Source organism: Aspergillus puulaauensis, chromosome 2 (assembly GCF_016861865.1).
Source record: "Aspergillus puulaauensis MK2 DNA, chromosome 2, nearly complete sequence".
In the NCBI taxonomy this organism is placed as follows: Eukaryota; Fungi; Ascomycota; class Eurotiomycetes; order Eurotiales; family Aspergillaceae; genus Aspergillus; species Aspergillus puulaauensis.
In genome coordinates this window covers 461,333-475,801 of record NC_054858.1, presented here as the reverse complement: position 1 = coordinate 475,801, position 14,469 = coordinate 461,333, and the positions used below count along the sequence as shown (strand labels likewise).

The following is a 14,469-nucleotide window of genomic DNA, read 5'->3' as shown; positions in this document are numbered from 1 at the left end:
CGATGCGACGAAAGATCAGATCGACATTGGCGGTGATACGATTTACTGGTAGGTATTAGCCTGAGAATGTCTAGAATGGTTGAGGCGGAACGATCGGATCGAGGACATCATCGCCCCCGTGGGAGGAAAGCTTAGGCAGTGAGTGGGTCAGGAGGTGCGGGAAGGAGTTGGGGCAACGGGGTGACAGCGAGGCACTGACAGCAAGGAGCGAAGGGTGGAATATGCGCGGAGAAAGCTCTCGGTAGCTAGAAAATAAGAATAAAAAGTAGATGGTTTGACCTTGGAGGGCGATGAGAGAGGGAGAAAGAGGTGAAACAGTCGCGGGCGAGGTGGGATGTGGCGAGATGTTCCTGAGGTCCAACCTCGGGGAGTAGTCAGCAGGGGCTCAACGTTCCAGCTTCCAGGACCCAGGGGACTGAAAGCTACGGGTATACCAACTTACCTTGGTGGGGACGAGGGGAGATGCCGACTGAGGAGAGCAGACGAAGCTATGCGCAGGCTCTCTGGGTGGTCTGCGAGCTGTTTGAGTGCTGGGATCGGGTGCACTCTCGCAAACAATCCGTCTGAGGGCGGCGGGTGGATAAGCCGGAAAGATAACCGGGCAAGTGGCGTATCGATAGGGGTGAATTTGGAGTCAATTGATGATAAGGGCGGAGTTTGCTGATTACGAGTCAAGCAATGCAAGGGGAGAGGAAAGCTCGCGACCAAAGGTAGGAAGAGAGTGAATGAAGCCTGAGGAGAGGGAAGAGGAAGAAGAAGGGAGGACGATGTTCTTTGAGAAGCTGCAGTGGAAGTTACTAAGACGAGTGGCTGTTGGGGATCGCAACAAAAGGACCAGTGGCCATCAGTGTTTGGGACTGGCAGTTGCTCGCAGGCAGGACTCCGAGAGTCAAAGCAGTAACTAATGGAGTTACGAGAGGCTGCACGTTACTTCCGTGCTGCGCTGTGTTCTGTTTCTACCCCGGTGACTGTCGCGGGATTAACCACGAAGCTGCGGCCCAATCGCAGCGCTCGCGGTGGATCGATGAGCATAAAGCAGGGGCCACGACTGGGCCAGAGCCAAGGATCCGCCCCACATCGGAGTCACGGGGGAGCTGCACTTGGGTCTGTGCTACGTTACTGGCCAATCAGAGCCACCCTTGTGAACTCAATCCAGCATTTGTCGGTTACTGCCACGCACTTCATCAGCACACGACCGGCAGAGGGAAAAGACATGTTTGGGGCACTACGAGTGTATAGAGAGGAGCGCACTTAACGAAGCAAGGGAGTACTGTTGTCCTGGAAGATCAGCAGCTCCAAAAAGATCGGAATTGCGCTCTCAATGACATTATTGTGCTGTACGCTGAGTACGGCGGCAGCGCGGAATGGACCCGTTGTTGGGCAAACGAGCGCCATCCGCGAGACTGCGACAATGTTCCTGTCTTTCCTCTTGTCTTTCTCAGACACGCTCCGCTGTGAATTGACCTGACGTAAGCGCGTGGCTCTTAGACTCGCTTCCATGGCACCTTCATTTTCCATTCTGCGGTTGAAGGATCGCGGCTGCTGGCAACGAGCGATTAGCCGTCTGAGTCTGACCGTTTGCAGAGAACGGAGTTCTCCGCCGCCCAAAGGTTTCAAAGGCTGAGTGTCTCCTGTTTCCCGTTTCGCCTTTCGACCCCAGATCCAGCGGCGATTGTTGGCTCGGTGGGCACGACCGTACCTGAGACGACTGGGGGACTGGGGCCACGGCCCACGAGCCACTGCGTGTCGAGTGGCGGCTGGCGCCGCCGTGTCTGGCACGAGTAATCTTAGCAAAGTCTAACGAGCTGGCTAAAAAAAGGTGCCAAAGAATGAGGAAACGAGCTTCGGTTGACGACCATTCTGTGGGGACTCTGGGGAGAGCAGTTGCTGCCAGTGCGCAGTCCAAGGTTCCTGTGTGGGGGATTTTCGTGGGCCCGGCCGCTGCGTGCCAATTGCAGTTCTTTTATTCTGACAATCCCCTGGCTCAGTTCTGGAAACGAGCCACTGCATAGCCGTCTGGGCCTTCTTAGCCTTTTTCGAATAATGCAGCTCAACAATAATGTCGTCGGATGTGAGTCCTCCGTGGCCAACTGCTTGAGTCCTTGTGCTGGCGGCTGGAGCCTTGGCCGCTGCTGCCGGTCGCATCCGACTGACTCTGAATAGCATCTTCATCCACCAGGAACCACCCCAGGCACCCACTGCCAAAAATATATCGTCGCTTCCTCCCCGCTCAGTCAAGCCCTACGCAGGTTTATCCACTGCTTCTTCAGCAGCGACAATCCCCGTTGACACCGACGAGGATGCTGCGTTGATCAAGACAGCGGCCGCCCTGCAAATCCCCTGCACCATCCCACGCTATGACGTCGAGAGGGAGACTCCCAATTTCGAGCTGTGCTCCGTGCACGTTGCAGAAGGCGCCAATGCAATCGTGTATATAGCGGATATTCTCGTTTGAAGTCGGATGTCGGACTTTGTCCCGATTTCTCGCCTCGGTAACCACTGCACCATTTGAATCATGCCCACACGGCAGGGAGCTCCAGCAACTTCTTGAGTATCTGAACAATTCAACTCTATTCAGCCTAAATACCCAAGCAAGAGCATACGAAGCACGTACTCCGTACGAGGGACAGGAACAATGCCACAAATGCGAAGCCTTCGCGGGGAAACTCCGGCTCCTGCAACAGTGCAATCAACTGCTGTGGGCTCTGGACTGTGCGCGCTGCAGCTTCTGTCGTCCGTCGATCCCGCGCTGCAGATACTAAAGCAGGTTTCCTCCGTCGATTGCATCGGCTCCCAAATTCTCCGATTATTCTGGTCCAACGATTTAGATGGGCGTTGCGCCAGTCTGTCTCTTCTCGGACGCTACCTTGTGAGAGGATAGTATACTCCGGGGCGGGCCAATCGATCATCCCGTCCTAATCTATATCAGACGGCGCAGACACTCTTATCGATCTGGACCATCTTCGGACTTATACTTAGACACACATAGACAATTAACGAATACTGAATTCCCACCCACCGACAAATGGGACCTTTGCTGCGTGCTATCAATCATGAGCAAAAACACAGCGGGCTGACCTCGGACTCGCATCCCGATGGAATGTCAAGCACACCACCGTCACAATATCTCCATTGTGATTGGCAACCTCGCAAGGATTATCCTTGCCTGTTTCTCCAAGGCGCAGACTTAGTCGCACAGTCTTGGGTGACTTGCATTAGACCGGCCAGTTAAAACTGATCTTGTAGATTTGGTTGCTGGCCATGGCTCCATGTGGGCACAACAACAGTCCATCCAGCCAGCTCCTTGCGCCTTGCCTCAAACCAAAGCCTGGCCTCGGGGATTTGTAATCGGGCGCTTCGGCGACCTTAACCGTGAATGGAAGGAAGTTGAAGAGGATCACAGCCTCAACGTGAATCATGGCATCGCGACTTGCCTTCGACTCCAAGTCGCCATTCTCCAATTCTCATTGATGTGGAGCCGACAGTGCAATGCCTGGACGATCCCGTGCGCTAAACGAGGCTTCCGAATTGGCCCGGGCGTTGTCACTCTCTTCGCTATGGTTATATCCTTGGTGTTATCGCCAATGACAAAGGAGAAACAGGCAGGTGAGACATAATTCCACCGACTATGCCCCGGGATCTAACCAGGGCAGCTTCGCTAAACAAGCTATAGCAAACTCACCTGTCAAGTTGTCCCTTGTCACCCAAACAAAGCGCCCGAACGCGACCCCAATCTAATCCACGGCGATTGAGAGCACGATGCTCGCTGCATTCCTACCTGCGGCCAACCGCAATCAGCGGATCTATACCTACGTATCATCATTAACACTCCCTGCCCCTGTGCCACCCCTTAAAACGCCCCAGTCCCGACTCCCATCCGGACGCATCGAGTCCTGGACTGGCTGTGACGATCTCTTCGATTGGACACTTCGACGGAGAGGAGACTAATGCAGTCAAGCTAGCCGACGTACATTAGACCGTTGGCTTATCTGTCGTTTCATTCGTGATCTCGTCGAACCAGCTCTGGTATGACTATGCGATGCTGCTACCCTTTTTCTCTCCGTATGTTCCTCCGTACATATCGAGATCGCGGGTTCAGAGATGCAGAGACTCGGAGCTGCGTGTACCAGTCACACCGAAGCATGATTGATGGCGTGGTCGACGTGGGGAACTCTTCTTGTAACATGCGAGATAAGACGAAGTGGAGCTATCCATTTTATTTCCACCGGCGGCCCGAGTCAAGCTCTCCTTTTTTTTTTTTTGGAAGCCGTCGTCTCATCGACTCTGTCCGTACCTGAATGAGCGATCCACTATCATTATTGTCTTGATGACAGGTACCCGCAGGGTCGCGACTCGCAGGTGCAGAATTTCGTCAACTCGTCCGATTATCGTGGCTGTTTGGGGTTAATTAGCTGTGGAGCGGTTATATTGTATGATCGAGGTCTCCGTGGCTCCGGAGTAGTGCTTGTGCATATTCTTGAAGAAGAGATCCAAAGATAGATAGTATTGGCTGGGGAACTCTCAGGTAAACATCTCTGGATATGTTTTGTTTGAATTAGATAGTGGGAAGATGTTAGGTGATTACTCTCAACAGAGCGGGATGTTGTTGAGAGGTGCGGCTTGCCGCTGTTTGAATACGGGAATCGTCGACGAAGGAGAGAATAGCTCGCTAAATCTTAATTTGCCGTTTCTAGAGGGCAAATAGAACGTCGCAAGTGATATTGAAACAAATATTATACATCTCCAGGCTCTTTCTATCGGAGAATGCGTTCTATCGACAATTACATATACTTCAACATCCGTTTTGTCTTAAACCAAGAGAACAACAATAGAAAGAAGCTCAAACATTGAATCTATTAGAGTAATAGTGGGAATCGTAAGACCATTCAAATACACAATCTAAATCCCCAAGGCCTCATTCGAAATATAGTGACTCCCACCAGCACAACGATAACCCGAGGCCTGTTTAATCCATCGAAACCCAGCAACACAAACGCCCATCTGTCTAAGCTTCTGTTGGATTCTCTGCTCTTCGCGTCTAGCCTTCTCCTTCTCCTCTCGTTCTCTTCGTAGCTCTTCTAGTCTGGCGCGTCTCTTTAACTCCTCAAGACGTCGTCGTTCGTGCTCCCGTTTAGCCTCGTCGTCTGGATCGGAATCGTCTTCTGGCGGCTCTGGGAGCTCTTGAAGTGCTTTCTCAGCCATGCGTTCCTCATTAACAAGTGTTTGATGCTGCGATTCCGCTTCTTTCTCCGCCTGCTTATCTTGTTCCAATTGTTGCCAGACGTCATCTGATACTCCCGCATCCCGAGGAGCCGTATTTGGAGGACTCTCAGAAGCTGGAGGAGGTACATCTTTCTTCTCTTCCGTTGTTTCAAGCGCTACGGGTGGACCTGGTGTTGTGGTCAGCACTGGATGTGCTGGTTGCCTATTGAACGCCTGCCTTTGTAGTAAGTCGGTTATACCATTTTTGGGCGATGACACTTCCGTCGCTCGACTTGTTCGCCCCGATATCATGCCATCGACCTTGCTCAGGATAAGCGTCTCGGATATTAAAAGCTCCTTGTTTTGCATGGACCGAAGGGCTTCACCGAATATAGCCTTCCCCAGCGTCTGCACATCGCGTGCATTGGCCCAATTCGCAGTCTGAGTGAGTATAGAAAACCGATCCATAATTTGTCTACCAAATTCTGGTCTCGGTGACTCTAGTGAATCCATGTTGAAACTGTGTACCTTGGACTGAAGTTTAGACTTCTGCTTCTGGAGCAATTTTGTGAGCAGTTGGATGCAGTCGTTTGGCGAGAGACCTGCGAATTCAAGCTCCTCCGGGAAGCGACTAGTCAATCCGGGGTTAATGGCCATTAGGCGGTTGATATCCTTATCGTACCCAGCCAGGATTATGATGAGCTTCTGGAAGAATTTGGGCTTCGTGATACAGTCCACAATCTCGTCCATTGCCTCCTTTGCGAATTGCCCTTCGGCGAGACGGTACGCCTCATCGATAAGAATAACCTTGCCAAGCGCCTTCTCCAGCAAGTCCTGGGTTTTAGGACCGGTATGCCCAATGTATTCTCCTACTAGGTCCGTTGCAGAGCTCTCAATGACTTCCGCAGATGATAAGAGACCCATGTCGTAATAGACTTTGCCCATTTTCCTAGCGGTACTCGTTTTCCCGGTTCCTGGATATAGTAAGCGACCGCACTTTGATTGTCTTATGTCTTCAATAGCTTACCTGGTGGCCCGCGGAAAAGAAAGTTGAAGGGAACCTGTTCCTTAGGATCCATGTCCAAGTCTCTCATGTTTTTAACCGTCTGGCGATAACCCTCAAGCTTGTTGACGATTGTCTCACACCCCACTATGTCCTGGAATAGCATTGGGATATTTGTTTCTGTCCGTTCTCCACGATCGTATTCGGGATCAAGGTCCTGCGGCTCTAGTCGGTTCGAAGCCGAACTTTTTGATCCTGATGAACGCCTTTGCTGCTGACGAATCTTGGCTCCATTCAAGAGAATGTCGATTTCTCCCGCATTTCCAAAGTGTGGACGGTTACGCGCACGAGCAAGGATCTCCAAGGCCACCTTTCTCCCCTTCTTGCACACCTCGAACCCTTGCTGTTTCAATTTCAGATCTAGGATCTTTCCAAGCTCATCATCAGAGAAATCTTCAAATATAAATGCAGAATCCATAGGGAATCTCCGCGATAGTCCGGGATTCACGTTCTGAAACATTTCCGTCATCTGGTCTTGGTATCCAAGCAGTAATACACAACGATCGTCCCCAGGGTTGCTCTGAACTTCTGCAACGATTGTGTCGACTACTGCTGTTTTGTACGGGTCTGTCTGGAAGCCACCTCCCTTGCGACCTCCACCGCCGGAAAGGCCATAAGCCTCGTCAATGACTAGGACTTTGCCGAGGGTGGAAGCCAAAATGCCTTTAGTGTTTTGTTCGGATTGCCCCAAAACACTACCCACAAAGTTTGCAGGATTCTTGACAATGACTAACAGGCAATCGATTAGTTGACTTTCACTCATCGATATAGCGACATGAGAACATACCTTCACCGTTCGATAAATACCCGATGTCGACTAGGATCTCCCCGTAGAGTTTTGCTACACTTGTTTTCCCTGTTCCAGGAGACCCTAGAAACACTCGATTCAAAGTAAACTCCACCAAAGGTTCCTCTTTGAGTTCACGCTCGTAGTTGCTTTGTATACTATCAAGCAGAGCACGAACTGTATTCTTGACCGAGGCGAGGCCAATCATACTCTGGAGCTTTCCCCATGCAGCACACCCGTTTAATGCTTTGCTTGGCTCAGGGCCAATTAGATCTTCTTTAGTGAGGAGGAGGTCGTCAGGGGAGACCTTTTTTCTTCGTTCGCGTGATAGACGTTTTGCCTGACGTTGGAGTATGGTCGCAAGAGCATTTTCTACCGTCCGGGCGTTTCCAAATCCTTCGTGACCTCGTTGTCTGCTAATCCGCCGAGCAACAATCCGACAATAGAGACCGCTCATTCCCTGTTCGGCTTTCATCCTTCCTTGGAACTTCTTATTGATCTGGTACCGTAGAATTAAACGTAATTCTGCTTCGGTGTAGTCCTCAAATACAACCTCATGTGGGAATCGACTCGGCAGTCCAGGGTTATGAGCGAAGAATTTCTCCATTTGCCTTCGATAGCCTGCGAGGACGACAACAACCTTCCCGGTCAGGTTTTCAATCTCTGCAAGTAGGAAGTCAAGAACCTGGGAGCCATTTCCGCTTCCTTGTGCTAGCTGATAAGCCTCGTCAATAAAAAGAACACCCCCACCGTTGTTGAGAATGTTGTTGATCTGTTTCTCGCAGCCCGACACGCCGCCATTTGCTAGACGAGACCCGGTGGTTTCTACAATGAAGCTACCAGGAATGATGCCCATGGATGTTAGGAATTTTGCGTAAAGCCGCGCAACTGTCGTTTTCCCTAGATTTTGGATTAGAAAACAAGACGCTTTAATTGCATGTTTGGGCTTACCTGTTCCTGGGTTTCCAAGCAACACCGATCCAAACCGTTCCCCTTTGAAGTCAACTTTCTGTCTCACGGCCGCATCAACTTGAGATTTGATAGCGAGGAATTTAGTCTTGATGCTTTCCAAGCCAATCATGGCCATCAGCTTGTCTAGCTCCTCGCTTTGTGCCCATTCGTACTGCTTTTGGTAATCCCAGTCTTGCTCAGCGGACGATAGGGCCTTTAAAACGTCCGGGTCGTTGGTACTTTCCGACGGCCCTGTTTTACTGGCAGTGCCCTGAGTATGATCCTCGCTGGGAGATGTGTGTTGTTCGTCGGTGTCATCAGCCACCAAGTGATTTTGTTGGGACTGAGCAGTGGCACGATCTTTCAGTCGTTCGAGGTCCTGTTGCTGTTGTTTGAGAGTTCGCTGTCTCTCCTCTTCGTCTTGGTACTCTTTCTGAAGCCGTCTTTCATGCGCAATTTCCTCCTTGATCAGGGCCAGCTGTCTGGCATAAGCCTTCTGTTTGGCCTCTCGGTCCAAATCGAGTTGCATATCTCTTTCCCGCCGGCGCTCAAGCTCCTTATCCTCTTCTGCACAGTGGTGGCATGCGTTTTTCTGTTGGAAGCAGGGCCTTGTAACCTTATGGTTGAGAGTACAAGTCCAATCCACTACTTTGTAACAGTCCATCTTCGAATGATCGGATAGTTGATGGCACTTATGTGGACAGTCGTGTAATCCACAGCTTAGCTTTGTCCCGCTGTCATCCATTAATTATTATCAGTGGAAAATATATAAGGAAGAACATACCATGGCTGGTCACATCCTCCATCTGGGCATAACTTGTCGAAATCATTGGGGGCTCCAAGTACCGCTGTTCGTTGGGGATGCTGCTCGCATTTGACTGGAAACCCATCATATAGGTGTCCGTTCTCTTGAAGCTGGTTGATGAACGGTTTCCAGACTTCGTTGCCCTTTCGACTCTTGATAAATGTTTTAGAGTTCCCGATCATAATTAGAACGTCTCGAGCTCGAGATAATAGTACGTTCAACCGTTGCGGAGCTGACATGAAGCCGATGTCCCCATCCTTGTTGCCTCTGGTGAGGGTAGCGATCACAATTTCGCTCTCTTCGCCTTGATAATTGTCTTTTCTTCGAGTTAGCAAAGGGGCCATCTGGTAAGTGGATTGGTTCTTACCGATGGTGGACAATTTAATCGGCCGTTTGATATGCCGAGCACTTGCCTGGGATATCAAGCCGGCTCGGACCAAGTCATATGAATCCAGATCATTCAGCACGGGATCGGTTTCTCTGCGAAGCTCTTCACGGAGCAGATGTAGCTGTCCAAGGTATGGTGTAAGGACGACTAACTTATCCGTTCCGTAGCCTTGCTGGCCTAGGTATTTAATAATTTTGAGGACGAGCTGTACCTCGAATGAGTTCTGCTTGCTCCCTGTGCCTCCAACATCATTTCTGTCCGAAACATCTCGCAAATTATTCTCTGCATGTGTGTGATCGAGAAATATGACGCGATCTTGTAGTCCTCTCGGTGCTGGGCGGTTCAATGTTTTGTCATCGTCTAGTAGGTCGGGGTATGTGAGACTTCGCACCAAAGAGGATATCTCAGGGACCATGCGATGTTGCTTCGCGAGAGTGGAATGAGGGTATCCTGCTTCCACGAGTCGTTCGAAGAGCGATCGATTCAGATCATATCCCGAACCATTTTCCACTGATAAAGCGTAGTTGTTGATCTTCGGACGCAGTTGCTGATGGTCACCGATCATAATCAATTGTTTCGTGTGGGATCCGAGGGCAGTAAGGACATGCGATTCAAGAATTTCACCAGCTTCCTCCAAAAGCACGATCCCCGGCGAGATCGCGCTGATGTCTTTGGCGTTCATCGCAGCTGCAGTTGTTGTGCACCCGATTATCCGCTTCGACAGCAGGATATCACGCTTTTTCTCGCTCCACATCTCCGCAAGTTTCTCCTGGCAATTATCCATTCTGGTTATCAGGCTCTGAACATTGGCCACCTGTTCCTCCAGGAGCATTTCACTCCAGCAAGTTATTTTGGATTGTCGAGCTGAAGTATCCATCTCCCACACTTGACGGGCCTGCTCATTAAGATGACTGAGCGATGGCATAGAATGACTCTTTCCTTGAGACCATCTCTCAAACAAGTATTTCCCAGTAACAGATTCTCCTCCTGCTCCAACAAGAGCCATTCCTTCAAGCTCTACCGGCGGCATGAAAGCTTCAAAAAACGCAGGCTCTTCGAATTCTAGAAATTCTATCATGGTGGCGTAATTAAGCTTGAAATTCAAATACGCACTGAACGCCGTATTAAGTTCTTCTTCCAGAGCTTTGAATTTACCATTCAGCTCGTCAATTCTCTGCCACTGAGCCGAGGTGCGATGGTAGTTGGATTGCTGCGCAAAAAGACTGAGCGATTCGGTCCTTTGAGACGATTTTGACCCTAGCCGAACAATGGCCGAGGACGTTATTCCGATATCCATTAGGTCTTCAAGAAACTGGTCTAAGGCATGATTGGTATAGCACATCACCAGGATGGTTTCTTTGCTGTGGATGAACAGCGCCTTCGCTATCAGCGCTCCGACAAATGACTTTCCCGTTCCTGTGATGTAGGGTTAGCAGTTGGTAAGGAGCAATGTGGAGGATGGGAATATACCTGGTGGCCCTTGGATAAGACTCACACTTTGAGTGAGGCCGGATATCAAAGACTCCTTCTGTGAGGGATCCAGGATGATGGGCTTTTCGGTTTTGAGAATATCCTGCAGTTGCGTATACTCGTCGCCCAGAGCATCAGCCAACGCCAAAGGAAACGCGTCAGAATGTGATATAGCACTATCACGCTCATATGATAACAGATCACTCGAAAGAGGGAGGTCTACTTTCTCTTTAAGGCGCCTAAGAATAGGTTCATAGGCGAAAACGGGGGCGTCGACCAGCAGAAACTGAATATCCTTGTAGAGCTTGAAGTACGACAACGTTTTTCGGGCCGCCTCATCCCCTATTACCCGTAGCGTAATACGTGGAGGGCTCTCGAGAAGGTAATCGACTTGTCTGTCCAGTGCGGCAAATGAGATAATTTCCTGTCCGCGCAGTAGACAGCCGAAGGATTGATGGCGAAGATAGCCGCGGTCACTCTTGAGGAAAGTCTTTCGTTCTTCTTTACCTCGCGAAGTCAAAGTTTCTAAGCCTTGGATACATGAGATGACAAGCCCACAGGGAGATCTCCGCTTGTCGGTGCCGCAAAAAACCTGGTCCAAAAACAACCCCTGCAGCAACGTAGCTATACGGCGTTTCTTCTTCTTCCCGCCGGTAAACCGAAGCTCTTCTCGTATCTCTGAGAGCATGTCCTCGCGCAGAAGCCGAAACTGGTTGTCAAGGTGCCCTGCGACACGGGCCTCTACTGGGAGTTGTTGGATTTCCTCTGCACGACGGTAAAATGGTTTGTCTGATGAGCGAAACTCGTCATGAGTCGGGTAGATGGCGATTTGGTGAAAATCGGCATGATCATTGTCGTGACGGCCACCGGGGATATAATTCACGTCTTGTACAACAGTGTTGCTTGTTCTAAGCTGTAAGATTTGAAGCAACTTTCGTCCGTAACGGCGGGTTTCTGGCGACGTTGCTCGAAGAAGGAAGTCATTATTGCCGACTCTTTTGGCATCACCGAGCACATCAATTTGGCTAACTGACGATCGACCCAGGATCTCGATCAAAAGCCATACAAAAGCTTCGGTGGCTGGCTCTGTAAGTTGACCGCCGAGGAAAGCCTCCATAAAAGCATTCCATACAGTGGGGGGTTCAACAATCAGATCGAGGAAGTCGTGCAGAATTTGCCCATTGCATAATTTCTTGACGGCAGGATCGATTAGATAGTGTATCAACGAAGACGTATGGATGTTGAGGAAGTCAGGCTTAGTGTTGAACCGTATGCCAGTGTGAATAGCGGTTCGTGCAGAAGGACTTGCGATAATGCGTTCGGCACAGGCTGCATGATCACTCAGATCCTGGATAGATTCTAGTAGTAAAGTAAAGTTTTCCACAGTGGTAACAGTTCTTTTCCCGCTGAGAATGAGAGAGAAGAACTTGGCAAGTCTATCAGCTCGAGATGTCATGTTGATATCCTGTAGTAGATAGGGCGGCGACGGACGAAAGAGCAGGATTTAGAGAAAAAGAGAAAAAGATGGAAGATGGACACAAGATTAAAAGAGATAAAAGAAAAATAGAATCACCGGTGGCACTGTAAACAGGCAGATTCAGCCTGGGTGTTGGGACACAAGGCTCTCAATTCACATTCAATCTCTTCCAATCAGTTGCCGCGCCGCACCACAATGCCAGCAGCGCTCCCCTACCCAATGGAGACGAAGCAAACACTGATGGAGGGTAGAGCTGACGTATGCAGAAAGAACACACACTTTTCAACACAAGAGCAAACATTTAAATGAGATCCTGCCACTTGCATTTCTTCTCTGTCCGATATTCGCATCCTCCACCAACCCTACCCATCTTCACATCCCTGCTGATATCAACGTACCTGCCGCAGATTACCAATTAGCTTATCAAGATGTCAGAACGCAAAGATCGTTCGACAGGTAGATGGGATAAATCGAGAGGTGGCTGGAATCATTCAAGAAGACCCAGAGGTTTCGTTGCAACTGCGCCAGCTGAACCGCCCATGGGGCCGCTACTGGCAACGATAACGATGAGCGATCTTGAAGACTCATCTCCAACCTTTGAACCTAACAGTGATGCCCCGAAGATCACCGATTGCATGGTCGTAGGATCTTACAACTGGCTCAACCAGAAGCCTCCTACAATTCTCATCCCAGGTAAGTACAAGTTCATAGCATGGAGAGCTAAAGTGTTCTAGATGCTTACGATTCAATCTACATAGGCGCCCCTCCAGCATGGGCCCCAACCTCGTCCTTGAATAAGCTTCCCTCAGACAGCGGCTCATACTTCCGTGATCAGAATGCAGCAAGATACGCCGCGCACGTCTTTCAGCCGGCACTGGAGGCAATCCTCAAGCAAGAACCGGAATTTGATTTCAGTGGCATTGACATCGTTGCCTGTGGCAGCACTTTAGGCAACCTCCGCCGATATGTGTCCGAGCCCACCAAAGAGTTCAGATTCGTGGTTGAGGCTGTTGGATCTGCTGTTTTCCTGGTGCGACGTGAGAACTCACCCACACAGACAATCCCAGACGTGTTTGGGTACGGACACACCTTTCCAGAAGCAAACACCAAGTGGGATGCCAACGTCAAGGGCTCCGAGTCGCATCAGAGAATCCTGCAATACAAGTTTGCAGGCTTATCATGCCTCGTTCGCTATGAGGGTGATGGGTACCTTCCCAAGCTTCATCAGTCATGCATTAGCCATGGCAAGAGCACAGCGGCTACTCCAGACGACTTGATGGCATCCTTGAAGGAAGTAACGGTGGGCCCGGCTACAGGATCCCATATTGGCCAAGCCCTCGCTGTTGAGACTGGCGGAGAAATTGTTCCCCAGTCTGCCATATTCGATTTAAAGACCAGGACATTCAAGAAGGAGTATCAGGATGTCCTCGATGGAGAGCTTCCTAGACTTTGGTTGGCGCAAATACCCAATTTCGTGATCGGCTTCCACAAGTACGGAGTGTTTGACGACGTGCGCGTTGAGGACGTCCGTGAAGAAGTACGGAAATGGGAGAAGGAGCAGGAGAGCAATTTGCAGAAGCTTGCTGGGCTACTAAAGATGTTGATCGCCTTTGCGCAGGGTCAAAGAGACGGTAGATTTGAAGTTGTGTACCGCGGCGGCAGCTTAGAATTGAGGGAAGTTGGGGGAGTGGTCAATTGTTGTATACCGGATGAGATGAAGAGACGGTGGACACGGGGAGGTTCCGATGAGACAGGAAATGATGGATGGAAGGCGAGATGGAAGGGGAGAGTAGTAAAGGAAGAGGACGAGGAAGAGGAAGAAAAAGATGAAGAGGAAGACGAGGATGGGGAAAGAGAGTCAGGTGCCTGGGGTGGTGACTCGGACTCTGAGAAGGACTTCACGGCCTGTTCTGCTTCTTCCTGTGGCTACTGCGGCCATTGCCGTTATTGAGCAATTTAAACAATTGCCCCTCATCAACAGGTTCTCTGTCCGGAGTATGGGGTAGCCTACTAGGCAATTCCATTATCCAAATTACTTATCAGCCATGAATATAGCATATAACACCCTCAGTCTCCATCACATCCTGCCTACCGAATCGCAGTCGGCCCAGTCGGGATTGGAGGCGGGGTCGGAGTGATGGAGGGGCAAGTTAGACACGGTTCATACGCGGACACTAGAATCTAGAATGGCAGGACCCATTTCGAGTTTCTTACTTGATACCACAGCCAGCAACAAGACAACAGCAAAGTGGATAAATTGGAAAAGAATCCGGGGTCCCCATGCCCTATCCTAACCATGTGACTACTGCAAGCTGTGCTATAAGTT

The 14,469-nt window shown here is 50.2% G+C and overlaps 4 protein-coding genes across 4 annotated transcripts; 1 reads left to right on the top strand and 3 right to left on the bottom strand.

Moving 5' to 3' along the window:
• Nucleotides 1-42: 42 nt before the first annotated feature.
• On the bottom strand, nt 43-1,215 carry APUU_20205S (uncharacterized protein; the record flags this gene model as incomplete). Its single annotated transcript, XM_041698821.1, has 4 exons — nt 43-45; nt 200-362; nt 443-901; nt 1,181-1,215. 4 exons carry the CDS (start codon nt 1,213-1,215, stop codon nt 43-45), a joined length of 660 nt encoding a protein of 219 aa, XP_041551967.1.
• A 1,140-nt stretch (nt 1,216-2,355) lies between these two features.
• APUU_20204S (uncharacterized protein) lies at nt 2,356-2,909 on the bottom strand (the record flags this gene model as incomplete). Its single annotated transcript, XM_041698820.1, has 2 exons — nt 2,356-2,555; nt 2,615-2,909. The coding sequence occupies 2 exons, from the start codon at nt 2,907-2,909 to the stop codon at nt 2,356-2,358; spliced, it is 495 nt and encodes a 164-aa protein (XP_041551966.1).
• Nucleotides 2,910-4,899: 1,990 nt separating this feature from the next.
• On the bottom strand, nt 4,900-12,122 carry GbpA (the record flags this gene model as incomplete). Its single annotated transcript, XM_041698817.1, has 7 exons — nt 4,900-6,176; nt 6,230-6,994; nt 7,053-7,952; nt 8,004-8,737; nt 8,788-9,124; nt 9,176-10,612; nt 10,667-12,122. 7 exons carry the CDS (start codon nt 12,120-12,122, stop codon nt 4,900-4,902), a joined length of 6,906 nt encoding a protein of 2,301 aa, XP_041551965.1.
• A 587-nt stretch (nt 12,123-12,709) lies between these two features.
• Nucleotides 12,710-14,094, top strand: APUU_20202A (uncharacterized protein; the record flags this gene model as incomplete). The annotated part of the gene is made up of 2 exons (XM_041698816.1): nt 12,710-12,836; nt 12,878-14,094. 2 exons carry the CDS (start codon nt 12,710-12,712, stop codon nt 14,092-14,094), a joined length of 1,344 nt encoding a protein of 447 aa, XP_041551964.1.
• Nucleotides 14,095-14,469: the final 375 nt, after the last annotated feature.